The sequence below is a fragment of the Monodelphis domestica genome, chromosome 2, assembly GCF_027887165.1.
Source record: "Monodelphis domestica isolate mMonDom1 chromosome 2, mMonDom1.pri, whole genome shotgun sequence".
Lineage (NCBI taxonomy): Eukaryota > Metazoa > Chordata > Mammalia > Didelphimorphia > Didelphidae > Monodelphis > Monodelphis domestica.
This window is the reverse complement of record NC_077228.1, coordinates 201776478-201790412: the sequence shown is the minus strand read 5'-3', so window position 1 is coordinate 201790412 and position 13935 is coordinate 201776478. Positions and strand designations below refer to the sequence as shown.

At 48.8% G+C, this 13935-nt stretch overlaps 1 protein-coding gene across 1 annotated transcript in view; it reads right to left on the bottom strand.

Moving 5' to 3' along the window:
- Positions 1-8326: 8326 nt before the first annotated feature.
- NXPH3 (neurexophilin 3) overlaps positions 8327-13935 on the bottom strand; it is a 5689-nt gene continuing 80 nt past the window's right edge. Inside the window, exons 1-2 of the mRNA XM_001367483.4 lie at positions 13200-13935; positions 8327-10284 (exon numbers count right to left, since the gene is read on the bottom strand). The exon at positions 13200-13935 is cut by the window's right edge and continues 80 nt beyond it. Coding sequence (XP_001367520.2) covers positions 9580-10284; positions 13200-13253 — 759 coding nt within the window. The 5' untranslated portion in view covers positions 13254-13935 and the 3' untranslated portion in view covers positions 8327-9579. The remainder of the gene's footprint in view (positions 10285-13199) is intronic.

The window sequence follows — 13935 nt, the reverse complement described above, 5'->3', positions numbered from 1 at the left end:
TCTATAGGGAAATGAAGGAGATACAAAAACAAGTGTTATAAATAAAACTTTTCAAATTTGTTTTAGAAAAGAATTAGAGCTGTCCAAATAAATTGGTTCCGGAGATATCCAATTCCCCATTTCTAGATATGGTTGCAGAGTTTAGATGCCTTTTCTTTTTTTTTCTTTTTTTCTTTTTGCTGGGGGTGGGGTGGGGAATATTATAGCGAGAACCCCTGTATAGGCAGGAATTGCTGTGTAGACGACCTTCAAGGTCATCTACCAGCACTGAGATGCTTTGGATGCCAAAGACATTTCCAAGGTACAGTTATCAGGTCGTGGGAACTGACTGGTTCTGCAAGGTAAAGAAAAGTCAGAGAGCCTCCAGAACTGGAATGCAGGCTGACTGAAAAATAGTGAAATTTTAAATTTTAAAATTTTTTTAAAAAGGAAAGAGAAACTCCGTTTCGGCCGTGTTACTTTTGAGGCACTAGGAGGACGTTCAGATAGAGTTGATCAGTAAACAGTTAGAAATGGGGGTCTGTGACACTGCAATGAGCTCCCGAGAGAGGCTGCAGGTTCTGTGAGAGATAATGTGCCATCTTGGGTGGTGTGGGCCTGCATTAGAAGAATGCAAGAAAAAGGCATTGATTAAGCATTTCCTGTGTGTTAGGCACTGTGCTAAGGGCTGGGATCACAAAAAGAAAATTGGGATGGTTTCTGCTTTCAAGGAGCTCAATATTCTAATTGGGGGAGATACATAAAAGGCAGGTTTATGTTTATATTTAGTTCATGGCAAATGAAAGGTCAGGCAATGCTTAGCAGGGAAAGTAGCAGGACAGATGGCAAGGCTCAGAAGAGCTTGAGGACTAAGGAGACAAGGATGATTTGTCTTGTACCAAGAAGAGACCAGGATTAAGGTCAGTAAAATGGGATTCTAGGGCAGTTAGTGGACCCAGTGCCCCACCTGAAGTCAGGAAGATGCCTCTCCCTACACTCAAATTTGACCTCTGATACTTGCTGGCTATGTGACCCTGGGCAAGTCACTTCACCATGTTTGCCTTTGTTCCTCATCTGTCAGATGAACTGGAGAAGGAAATGCCAGACCACTCCAGTATCTGCCAAGAAAATCCCAAATGTGGGCATGTCTGAAAGGATTTTTAAAAAGCAAACAAAATGGGATTTTGAGAGATTGCTAGCAAAGAGAGCCTGGGGGGGGGGGCAGCATTCGGCTAGCCACTGGCAGGCATCCTTCAGAAGTTGTACGTTGGGCAACAAAGGTTATTTGGGGAAGGGAAACAAGGGGGTGTTGGATGATTTCTCAGCTTGATAGTCAAAGTTTCTTTGAATGACCAAGATCTGACTTTTGAGGTCATGCCTGATGACAAATTGGGGGTTTTTGGAGGGAGGGCAGGAAGGATACAGTTACAGCACTCAAGTTGTGCCTCACTGTCCCCTTTCTTCATCTTTTGATATTAGTTCATTTAAATAGTCCCTGAAGGTTTTACAAAGTGCTTTTCTATATGAGATAATATCCCCATTTTATACATGAGAAAACTAAAGAGCATTGAGTTTAGGTGACTTGTTCAGAGTCTTATCAGAGCTACGATTTAACTGGGTAGACTCCTAGACTCCTAATGGTGCCTTTTCTATTCCACTCCTGAATTCAAATCTGGCCCCAGGCACTGGCTTTGTGAGCCTAGGCAAGCCACTTAACCCTATTGATCTTTAGGATCAAATATGTAGGTTTCATCTGTGTCACCTGTCCAACCAGCAAGAAAAATGAGCAGAAAGGTTTGAGCCTCTCCCAAATGGAAAAATTTGGCACAGGAAAAGGCAAAGTCATTTGTGGTCACGAATTGGACCCAGAGTCCTGCTTCTGGATTGTTTGCTTTTTTTTTTTAAACCCTTCCATCTTAGAATCCACGTTGTGTGTTGTTTCCAAGGCAGAAGAGCAGTAAGGGCTAGGCAGTGGGGGTTAAGTGACTTGCCCAGGGTCACACATCTAGGAAGTGTCTGGGGTCAGAGCCTGACTCTCCATCCACTGAGTCACCCAGCTGTCTCCCTTTTTTTTTTTTAAACCTTACCCATTTTGGGGGGTATTATTTCTAAGTATCCCCCTCTGAGTATTAATTCCAAGTGTCATGGCAAGGGTTGGGCAATTGGGGTTGAGTGACTTGCCCAAGATCACACACATTCCAAGTGTTTGAACCCTGGACCTCCTGACTCCAGACCTGGTCTCTCTCCACTGAGTCACCTCACTGCCCTTGAACTTAATCCTTTCTTCTGGAAAGAGTCAAGAATCAGTACAACACTGCTTGCTTTGTTGTTTTCTTATCTTTCAACCATGTCTGACTTTTCTGGACCCCATTTGGGGTTTTCTTGCCAAAGATCTGGGAGCAGTTTGCCATTTCCATCTCCTGTTCATTTGACAGATAAGGAAATGAGGCATGCAAGGTCAAGTGACTTGCCCAGGGTCTCACAGTTCATGAGTCCTCCTGACTCCAGGCCCAGCACCTATCCATCGCTTCTGCTCCCCCCTTCTTCCTCCTTCCTTTTGTCCCCATCTCCCTCTTCCATATTCTCTTTCCTTCTCCTTCCTCTCTTTCAACAGTATTGATGTTTCCAGTTTTCTCCCTTTTTTCCCAGGCTTCTATCTCAGACCTTCTGCCTCCCCCTCAATTTCCTGTTCTGCTCAGTGGAGTGACATCCTGAGCCAGATCCTCTGCATTAAAAAAAAAGGCCGGGGGTGGGGGGCGGGGTGGGGGCGGGAGAGAATCCACCACCAACCCGCCAGATCTGATATCTGATATGATGTGGCAGATGGCAGCATCCGAATGAGGCAGCAGCAGGCCCTATCGGAGGCCGGGAAACAAGGTGAAAGGAAAATGGGGTGTTATTTCCCTGGGCTCTGCCGTTCCCTCCCTGCTCCCACCCCCAGACACACAAACAAGTTACAGCCTAATACAATTTAAAAAACGGAATGATTTACCCCGTTCTGTTTCCGTGTCCTTTTACCTGGCTTTCTTTCCATCTCCCTCCTCAGCCCTCTCAAAGATATTTGGTTGAAAGACATTCGCAGGAATAATAACACAAGTTTATCTCCCACTAAAAGGTTTACAGAGTGCCCTCAACACAACGATCTTAGGCCCATTTTACAGGGGAGGAAACTGAGGCTCACAGGGATTCAGCGCCCACGTAGGTGTCAGAACCTACGTTCAAACTCAAGTGGGCTGACTTGATGGGAGCTGCTGTTTCCTTTTTAAATGTGTCCAATGAACAAGCATGTATTTTCTCATTCTCTGCTTCCTTCTCCTCTGTTCCTGAAAAGCAGAAAAGAAAAGCCAAAGCTAGTAGCAGAGAGGCATGGTCAAGCCCAAAAAGGTCCCTCATGGGCCGGGGCTGCCCTTTCCGCTCTGTCCGGGCCGCCCACTGAACCCAACCATCCGAGCAGTCAACCAGCATTTTCTGAGTGACTTGCAAAGAGGCGTTCCCAAACAGGAAGGGAGAACAGCTTTCAAGAGCGAGCCCCAGGCTGCTCTCCCCAAGGGGTTTCTGATCCTCTAATAGGCTCCAACTCCAAATCTGTTCAGGTGATGGCCTGCTTTCACTGTGGCTCGAAAGGAAAGAGAGTCTTTCCCTGCGATGCCCAGAGACGGGGTCTCCGAGCTGCCCCTAGGGGAGTCCTTGACTTCCGGGGGTACGTCTTAGCAGGCTGCCCTTAGGCTGGACTCCCGGTTCTGTTCTCTGCATGCCTGAATGAGTGTCTCTGCTTCTCTTTAAGTCCTACATAAATCTATCTCCTATTCCAGTTGTTTAGGTTCTAGTTTGGTATGAGGAAGACAGAGCAAAGAGGCCATGAAACGTGGCCCTCGTTCCCGGGAGTGGGATCGGGGAGAGACACAGTCCATGGATCAGGGGAGTCCCCAGGGCGAGAGAGGAAATACTTTTCCCCCAAGGAGAGCTTTGCCTTCCGGGGGAGACAGCCCCTGCCTGCTCTTCCAGAGAGCTGCGTTGGGGGAGACATGATCCCTGTCCTCAAAGGACAGCCACAGCCCCCCTCAAGTGTGATGGGGGAGTCATTGCCCACCCCTAGCCCCCAGCAGGATTGTTGGCCCTGTGAATGCTCTTGGTGGCGCCGGGATCTCCCCCTCTTACCAATCACCTTACTTCAGTCGGGAGTTTCAAAGCTGTGTGGTTGCAGGTCTTAATTAAAGGGTCTTAATTAAATTAAGATCCCATCTGGCGGGGATCAGCCGGGCCCTTAATGAGGATCTTATGTCAGCTACACTGGAAAGTGGATGGGGACTTGGTGGAGCAGAGTCTTGAGTTCTGGGGCCAGTGTTATTTCCAATGGGAACGGGAGGAAAACTGTGGGTGGTGAAGAATGGTTCTGCGCCCACCAGGGCTATGTATGAAGCCGATTTGGATGACCCCAGCCCAGAGCTGGAGGTGAAGGGTAGGAAATATATTGAGGGAGTATTTTAGCTTTTCAAAGCAATCTCACTTCAAAATAAAAGACTTGCCCTCCTGACAAACTCGAGGTATCTGATAGGCACCCGGGGAGACTGAGGCCCAAAGACATAAAGTGGCTCACTCGAGGTGTCACACGAGGACAGAACCAGTAATAGAATCCCCTTATTTAGTCAGCCACACTGGAAGTGAAGCTGAAGATATTGGAAACCCATGGCAGGAAGCAAAGAGATTGGCTCTTCCTTTTATCCAGAGCAGTTTCCAAACCAGTCCTCCTGGCCAACCATCTGGGGGAAAAGAAACCTATTTGGCTGCATCCATGGCCCAGGAGGTGCTGGATTCTCCTTGCCTTAGGCTGTCTGGCGAGGTGCCACTTGGAGAGTAAAAAACTGAGAGACCTCACTCTCCTTCCACCATCCCCAAGCCTGGATTTGGGATCTGTCTTCTGCCAAGAAACAAGATCTTCCTCTCCAAGCCCCCTCTCACATGCCACTTCTCTCCAGGGGCCAGTCCTTTCCAACAGTCCTACTTCCTCAGCCATTCGAGGGAACTGAGAGAGGACAAACCAGTAGTCCACCATCTTGGAATAGGGAAGGCAACTGCTGATGCCCTGGTGACTTTGGGGTGATTAGAAAGTGCCTCCCCTATTTCTCCAAGCTCACCCCCTATGGGGTTGGGGGGCATCCATATTGCTAGGTGTCGTCCATCCCCTTGCCTATCCCTACACACATGCACGCACATACAGTCACACACATAGATACACACACACACACACACACACACACAGAGTCACCAGCTCTGTTGGCAATACCATAGGATTTGGAGTCTTCGGAAGTGACATTTCTCTTCTCCCACTCCCAACCCCGACATTGGATTCATCTCCCAATCTGGAACAACTAACTAGCTCATTCTGTACCCCTGCTGCCTCCCTCCCTACTCCCCCCCCCCCAACTCCCCGTGCACACCATGACCCAGATGTCCGAGCATCACGATCCTTCTTCCCTAGCCAAGCTGCCCACCCACCCACCATTCATCTCTCCAAGAGCCAGGGTCCACGTCATAGTGAGGAAACCTCACCACAGGAGCTGTGCCTCAAGCCCAGGTCACTGATGCTTCTCACTAGAGAGAAGGGATGTGGGTGACTCAGTTTCCGCTTGCTCATCCACAGAAAGAATGGGATGAAGGAGGGAAGACAGCTAGCTCCACTGTCATTTCTCCCTCTACTCTTACCAAGAGGAACCATCAGAGCACTTGACATTCAAACAGAGCTTTCACATGATGCAGTTCCCTTAATATCCCACAGGAAAACAAGGACTCACACAGTTACATATGGGGAAACTGAGGCCCAATGAGGTTATGTAATCTGTGTGAGGGGAGGACAGAGCTGTAGTTCCCCATCCACACCCACTCATGAAATTAATTTGTACATATTGTGGATGGACTTATCTGTGTTTGTGTTGTTTCTTCTTGTACAATGTTCATTGTAAGTTCCTTGAGGGCAGGGTCTAGCTCGTTTTTTTTTTGTCTCTGTGTCAACAGTGCCTTGCACATAGAAGGCCCTTAATAAATTATTATTGCCAGAACAAATGCCCTGAAATCTAATCTAGGGGTTCTTGTTACTAGATAGAACTGTGATTGGCCCTATAGAATGTGGTTCTTCAGGGCAGAAGAAACTTTCTAACTCCAGGGAGCTCCTGTTCTAAGGAGGAGGGAGACACCATCCCAGCCAACAGAGAAAGAACATGTAATTTCAGACACACATGTTAGGACAGGTAATTAATCTGATGAGACCATGTACCCAGCATCCTGGCAAAGACGTGGGTAAGGGAGAGAATGATAAATAGACAGTTGGGTTAAGCAGAAGAAAGCCCCTGAAACTTTTACTTGGTGGGGAAGGAAGGAGAAAACAGACCTACCATCCTGAGTACAGAAAAAGAAGTTAGGGATAGAAAGCCTGAAGGAAAGAGGAAAGGAGGTTAGACAGTACTTTCCAGGGATTTGGTCATCTTTCGAGATACAGAGACTTTCCCCCAGCATTCTAAAGGAAGGGAGTTTTGAAGGGAGTGGTCCAAAGCCTATATGGAAGCAGAGGAAGGGGCAGTTTCCATAACACGGCTTATGGAAAGACAGAATATCAGGAATGAGAAAGAAGAAATATGGTCAAGAAATTGGGTTATCCAGTTAACTGAATGAGTAGGTTGCATAGGATCATCAATTTGAAGCTGGAAGGACCTCTTTCAACTACTTCATTTTATAGAAAAAGATACTGAGGCCCAGGGAAACCAAGTGATTCTCAGGCAGTCAGCATCAGAGGAAGGATTTGAACCCTGATCCTCTAACTCCAGAGCCAAGGGCTCTTTCTACTTGACTGTGCTGCTTTAAAGGAAATGGATCAATGAGACAGGCTGAGAATGAGCATTTTTGGTCTTGTCAGAAAGGGAGGGGTGGGTAGGAGGGAAGAGCATCATGGGGTGTGAAATGAAGTAATTAAAATGGAACAACCCCCTGCGTGGTGAGCACTTGTCGGGCATGCAAGGCCCTGGGTGTACAGCTGCTACCAGCAGCTGGATCTCTGCAGGTTTGAGGAGCAGGATGGGGGTCAAGGAGAACAAGTGAAGTATAACTCATTTTTCAGGTTGAGTCTTGGGGAGATGGAGGGGAGGATCTCTAAAGGTGAGAGGGGGAGAGTAAATGGATTACCATCACTGATCATCTCCATCCTCCCTTGCCCTAACACCCCATCCCCTGGTTCCAACCCAGAGGCAATAACATATCCTGGTTGCCCCCAGAAGGAGAACTTACTTAGCCAAATGCCAAGGTCCTCTTTGTCTTCCCCAACCTGTAAAAATGATAATGTTGACAGCGCATATTAAGAGAGTGAAGGAGACTGAAGGGTCCTGATGTCTGAATCCTCTAAACACCTCTTAAAGGGACTGGGACCTGGACTAGTTTTGGGGTGGCTCTTCTTTCCCAAACTGACCCCTGAAGCACCTCCCTCTCTTCCTTGGGGCCAAGGGTCAGAAGGCTGATGGGTAGTAGTACTGGTTGCCTAGTAACCATACTCTCCCAGACCCCACTGTCTCATCTGCTGCTGACAGGCGGTATTGGGTGGTTGGTTCCCTTCAGGTCGCCCCTCACCGCCTGTTCCTTTGTTGACACATCCTTTGATTCCCTACATCTCCTCCCAGAGAAAAGCTGATGGCATCAGCTCTTATGACTGACTCTTCATGAGGCATGACAGTTGCCTCCTTTGGGGAGTGTGGGATGGTGGCGGTGACAGGCACAAACAATAATAATAATATAATAATAATAACAACAACAATAATAATAATACCAAAATTTGAGGAATAGTACTTTCTATGTTTCATAAGCACCCAGTCATAAATTTTCTAGAAAGTCCAAATTTAGAAGTTCCTGGGAATAACATCTCATGTTAGAGATGAAAAAAATTGGGAAACATTTTTCAAAAGGAAGCAACTTGCCCAAGGTCACACAGCAATTCAGTGGCCACACTCTGAGCAGAACCTGGGTTTCTTTCCATGATTCTTCCTTTCTTTTTCTCTGTCACACACTCTCTGAAGTCTGATTTAACAACATGAACTCTTTATCTAATTGACCACCTAGCCATCCCAAATATCCTCAAACAGCTCAGTGATCCTTGCTCTGTAGCTCTTCTCTTTATCTGCATTATGTTCACTTTTGGAAGGATAGGAAGAATGAAAAGAAATTCCATAGTCTGCTGCTGGCCACCCCAACACCCATCATGAGCTCTTTGGCTCTCATCTCTAAGACTAGAAATGCTGAGATGGACCAATTAGTGAGAAGAAAATGATGTGAGGATAGAGTTTGGGTAAGGCAAATGTCATTTCTCCCATTTAGACAACTAAGATCCCCAAGTCCTGGGAATGCTTTATTCTCTGTTCCAAAAACATGAGTCTGCAAACAGAAGTCCACATTCAAGATAATTTTACAAGACATCCCCCCCCTCCCTTCCAGCCCACCATACCCCCACACACAATACAGATACCACAGAACATCTGAAACAGGGACCCAGTGCCCTCTGTCTCGTTCAGCCTTGCTTCTTCCCAAATAACTGGCAACCCCTGAGAGCCAACTTAGGTGGAGGAAGCAAAGGTTGAAGAGGGGAATTGGGTGTTCTGTCTTCCCTCCCAAGTGTATTCCCTTGGGGCTACGTACCCAATACAGGAGGAGGGGACTCAGTAGGCATTGGGGCAGAGGAGGAGAGATCAATGCTAGTACAGTGTCTGGATGTCTTTCCATCTGTGACCAGTGAACCATTTGCTGGGGTTAGATTCTCCTCTCCCCCATGACCCTGGTGGAACCTGTCCTATCATGGAGTATGCCTCCCAACATTGTCTATGAGTAGATGGTAGGATCACCCTAGAGATGTTAATTAGCAGGGAAGAGTGGCTCTTGAGGATATGGGATGTGACTTGGGGAGGGGAAGGGGGAGGGTGCTCCTTGATTAACCTTGATGATTGATGGTTATCCCTCCCACTTCACACTACTGATCTTCAAGGACTAGGTGCTGGCAACTCCCAAACACAAAGATGGTTGTTTGCTCTGACCCAAGTTCATCTTTAGTATTTCTACTCAGGTTATTGGGAATGCCTTTCTCTTGACTGCAAAACTTTCCTGAGTCCTTCCAACTTTGTACTTTTTTCTGAAGATATCCACCATCTCATAGCTGTCTCTTTTTGAGTACAGTGGTCAAGGAGCTAAGGTTCTAGGTGCCTCTATATAACATAATCCCTTGAGATACTTAACTCTAGATTCTGACCAGAGGCTCCTCTAATAGTTCCAGACCCCTGGAACTCAGTATCTACCCACAACTCATAGTCTCCTGTGAGGCTCAGTTTATTTCACATGTTTAAGGTTATACAATAGCTCCCACTCCAAGGCTTTCTTCCTTTTCCTTCTTCCTTGATTTTACTCTGATCATATCCCACAGTTCTCTCTCCACTAGACCTTTCTGCCTGGGAATCCAGTTTCTTTTCCACCCCATGCCCCCAGGTCTCCTTTTCCTCTGGTGGTGAAATCCCCCTATAACCCCTGGTGGGGAGGGAAGGGTCTCTGAAGGCCCTCCCCTCTACCCTCTCCAGGGAATCACCCAGAAGGATAGTAGGGGGCATCACTATGGTAGTTGTAGTCTGGGCAGACCTTCTGGACCAGCCGATAGTCTGTACTGTAGAAAGCAATATAGATACAGATGACCTTGAAGGGCTTGGAGCAGTTCCAGGTAGCTGAGCTCTGTGTATGATCTCGGGAGCAAGTTTTGGCAGGGTCATGAGTGCAGAGTGAGGTCCGCCGGCCCCGATCCACCTTCTCCCACTCTACCCGGCAGTTGAAACTCTTGGATGCTTTGGCTTCGATGAAGATCTGCTGCTCTTGGTGGAACTCCACAGCCTTGCTGGGGGGCACTAGGCTGACTGAGATGTTCCCTTGACCAGTGGCATTATGTTGGAAGTGGACACTGAAAGTACCATTGCCATGGTCCACGATCTTCCCTGTGACCAGTAGATTCAATGCCACTGTCTTGATGTTGGAATAGAAGTCGCCCCAGCCAAATATTTTTTTCAGTTTGGCTGGAGATGCAGCGCTATGGTGAGTATGGGCAGGGGGCTGTCCTGGATCCCCCCAAGACTCTCCTGGTGGGGCCAGCAGCCCTAGAAGTGTGGAACTGGTAATCTGACGGGATTTTGGGGAAAGATGTCCCCGTTTCCGGGGCACCCGGGACCGAGGTTGTCCCTCAGTATCATCATGTTCAGGGTCATCAGAGCCAGGAGGGGAGTCATCTTGACCGCAGATGACCTGGTGAGTTGGGAGGAGAGAAAAGTGAGAATTCCATTTGTAGCAAACCTAAGTGGCCAAGTTCTTTCTTCCTCTTCCACTTCCTTGTTACTGACATCATCTCTGGTTTGTGACACCCTTTCCTCTCTTCCTTGAAGATATAGCTCAAGTGACATCTTCTCCATGAAGCCTTTCCTGAAACCCCCAACAGTTAGTGTCCACCCCTTCCCAAACTACTTTGTATTCATCTACTTTGAATTTATTAGTTTTGTTTTTATGCTGTATGTACTTCATATGTACATCTTGTCTCTGCCATTAGATTTCAAGTGCCTTGAAAGTAGAGGTTGTTCCAGCAGCTAGGTGACTCAGTGGATTAAGAGCCAGGCCCAGAAACGGTAGGGCCTGGGTTCAATTGTGGCCTCAGACACTTCTTAGCTTTGTGATCCTGGGCAAGTCACTTAATCTCCATTGTCTAGCCTTTACTGGTCTTCTGCCTCAGAACTGGCACTTAGTATTGGTTCTAACACAGAGAGTAGGGGTTAAAAAAAGAAAGTGGGGGTTTTTCATTCTTTGTACCTTTATCCCTAGTGCCTAGCAGGGACCTGGTGCATAGGTGCCATAAACACTTGTTGGTTGGTTGATTGATTGAACAAAGGAGCACCCTTTTCTCCTTCTCACTTTAAACTCATATCACACCCTGAATGCCTGTGGTCCTGAGCTGACAGTTGACCTTGCTCCATTCTTGTTCTCTTCTCACTCCTCACATCCCCAATTCCCTATCCTTCTATGGTAGAAAGAACATTGAACCTGGAGTCAGGAGAGATATGGGTCTGAATTCCAACTTGGACACTTCCTAAGCTATGTGACCAGAAACAAATCATTTACTTTTTCTAAGCCTGCTTCTCCATCAATAAAACAGAAACAATAATACTTACATTATAAATCTCAATGGGTTATTGTAAGAAAGCCCTTTGTAAATCTTAAAGCAGTATAGGTGAGTTTTTGCTGCTATTATTATTGTCATCATCATTGTTATACTTTCAATAATGGTGCTCTTCCTCTTGAAATCTTACTAGCATAGAAGTAGCACAGTCTCCAGGTTGAGAGAGCATGTTCAGTTTACAGCAGGAGATCCTACTTGGAAACCAATGCCCAGGGATAAAAACGACTAATAGACAATGGAATATCAACATGGAGCAAACCACAAAGAGCTTGTAGCCATGACTGGGGATGTTATATGTGTGTATGTATGTATATATTCGTATAATAGACACATATTTGTTGTTTGAGAGAAAGAGAGAGAGAGAGAGAGAGAGAGAGAGAGAGAGAGAGAGAGAGAGAGAGAGAGAGAGAGAGAGAGAGAGAGAGAGAGAGAGAGAGAGGGAGGGAGCTGAGTTAAAGAATGCCAATTTTTCCTCTCCCTTGACTAATTTTCTGGAGGAGAGAGGGAAGGAAAGGAAGTCCAAGCATATGGACAACCTGAGGGAATCCAGCCCAAACATGGTTGCCTGAAGGTAACACAGTATGTGTGCAGGGGTATTTTTGTAAGTGTGTCTCCGGATGTTGACTTAGGTCCACTGTATGGCATATGGGAAATGCTGGACAGCTCCCTGGTCCCCAACTTGGAAAAGAGGCAGTGCTAAAAAGGAGGTTATTTAGTGATAAGAGGAAGATGCCCTTACTTTTCTGAAGGGCAATACTGATCCCTTTGAAATACCTTTTCCTTCTTCCTGTCAGCGTCAGAGACTGTGTCTCAGGTGTCAGGCACCTACTAGGTGCTAATAAATGTTTATTGACTGGCTGGATGAGCCTCCCAGATTTGGGGATAAAGGAGGAGAGGACTCAGGTCCTGAAGGGAGGTTAAGTGTTACAAGTCCCAGACCCAGATGTGTATAGTTGGGGATGGAGGTGTATGGAGTAGAGATGGAGGCCACAGGTGGCTGGCTGGCTGAGAAGAGAGGGCTGTTTTATGGAGGGTGGGGGAGGGGTGGGATTAGTTGATGAGGCACGGGGCCAGAAGCGTGCAGCTGGGGATCGAGCTTCTACCTAAGATTTAAGAAGTGGTGTAGGGCTGGTGGGAAAGAAAAGGGGACATTTTTGGGGTCGGGGCCAGGTAAGGACTGGGGAACAAGGGTAAGAGACTCCCCTTGCTCGGCCAGGGGATTGGGTCAGAAACACAGAAGTGGCCATTGGGAGAAGCCCAGGAGTTTGGGGAGGGGGGCCGGTTTCCGTGGCGATGGACGGAAAGCAGGGAGAAGGGAACAGGGAATCAGGGAGCTCCGCTCAGCTGCCGAGAGAGCCCGGGGCGGGGAGCCGGCTGCCAGGGTCCTGTGGGGCTTGGGCTGCGCGCAGCCGAGAGAAGAGAGGAAAACAACAGGCGGAGAGGAAGGGAGGGAGCAAAGGAGAGAGAGAGACGGGGAGGTGGGGACCGGACCCTTTCCAGATCTGACTCCAGCCTGGGGGACGGCAGAGACTAGGGGAGTGGTAGAGGGCCGGGCCCTCTATCCCAAAGAAAATCAACGAGTTCTTCCCTCCTACCCATCTACCGCTATTCCCGGAGGGCAAAGATCAGTTCCTCTAGCGGGGGCCCACCCGCTAACACCCTTTGGTCTGTCCCATAAGAGAGGGCCCCATTACCCTTTAGGATTTGTCTCTAGTCCTCCGAGCTCCTTCCATTTCCCACGCCTCTCCCTCACCCGGGAATAATTGTGCAAGGGACGTGCCACCCAACCCCCCGGGTCTGTTAACCCTTTTTCACATGATTCTTTGCTTCAGCCCCGGGACTCTTTCTCTTTTCCTCTTCCAACCTCGGGAAGTTGGGAGGTGGGGGTGGGAGAGAAAGTTTCGGTCTTCTGAAGCTTCCCGCGTTCCTCCCCCACTCCCTCATGCCTAGGGACCCAGGGCCCACTCTGCCCAGCTCCCGGAGGGCTACTCACCAGATAAAGGCTGCCCTGCACCAGGAACACGAAGCAGCAGCGAGTGAGCTGCATCTTCCTTTACCCTTCCTCTTGGGGTACCACCTTGCCCCCTTCACCTGCTTCTCTCTTTTAGACTCACAGTTCCATTCTCCAGTTCCCTGGGGGCGCGCCCCTCCCACTTCCAGCTGTCTACGTTGGGCCCCGCCCCCTGCCTTAGTCCAGCTGTGCGCCCGCCCTCTCCCTCTCTTGCAGCTGTTCGAGGTGCTAGCCTACCACCCCACCCCTAAGTCCCAGCTGTGCGTTCTGAGCTCCTCTCCGGATCCAGCTGCGCGACCGCTCCTTGGTTCCAGATGTATGTCCTGCGCGCCTCTTGACTCCAGTGGCGCCGCCGCCCTTGGCCCCCCCCCCTTCTTCCAGATGTGCGTGGGACTGACTCGCACCCCTTCTTCTCTGCAGCCCTAATTCCAGAGGTGAACCACCCCCTGCCCTGGAGCCCACCCCCTCAGAGTGGCGCGCCCCCTGGCGTACGTGCCCCCCTCTCTGCCTGTCCACTCCTCCCGGAGCCCTCTCGCTCTGCTCCAGGCTACAGCGCGGGCCCAGACTGGAGCGCTCCCGCCGCCCAGCCGGCTCCCTCTCTCCTTGTCCCTCCCTCTCTCCCTCCCACCGGCAGCGGCGGCGGCAGCAGGTACAGCGAGTCGAGCCGGCACCTCCGGAGTTAACTCCTCCCCTGCCGGCCCATAGGCCAGGGGACCCA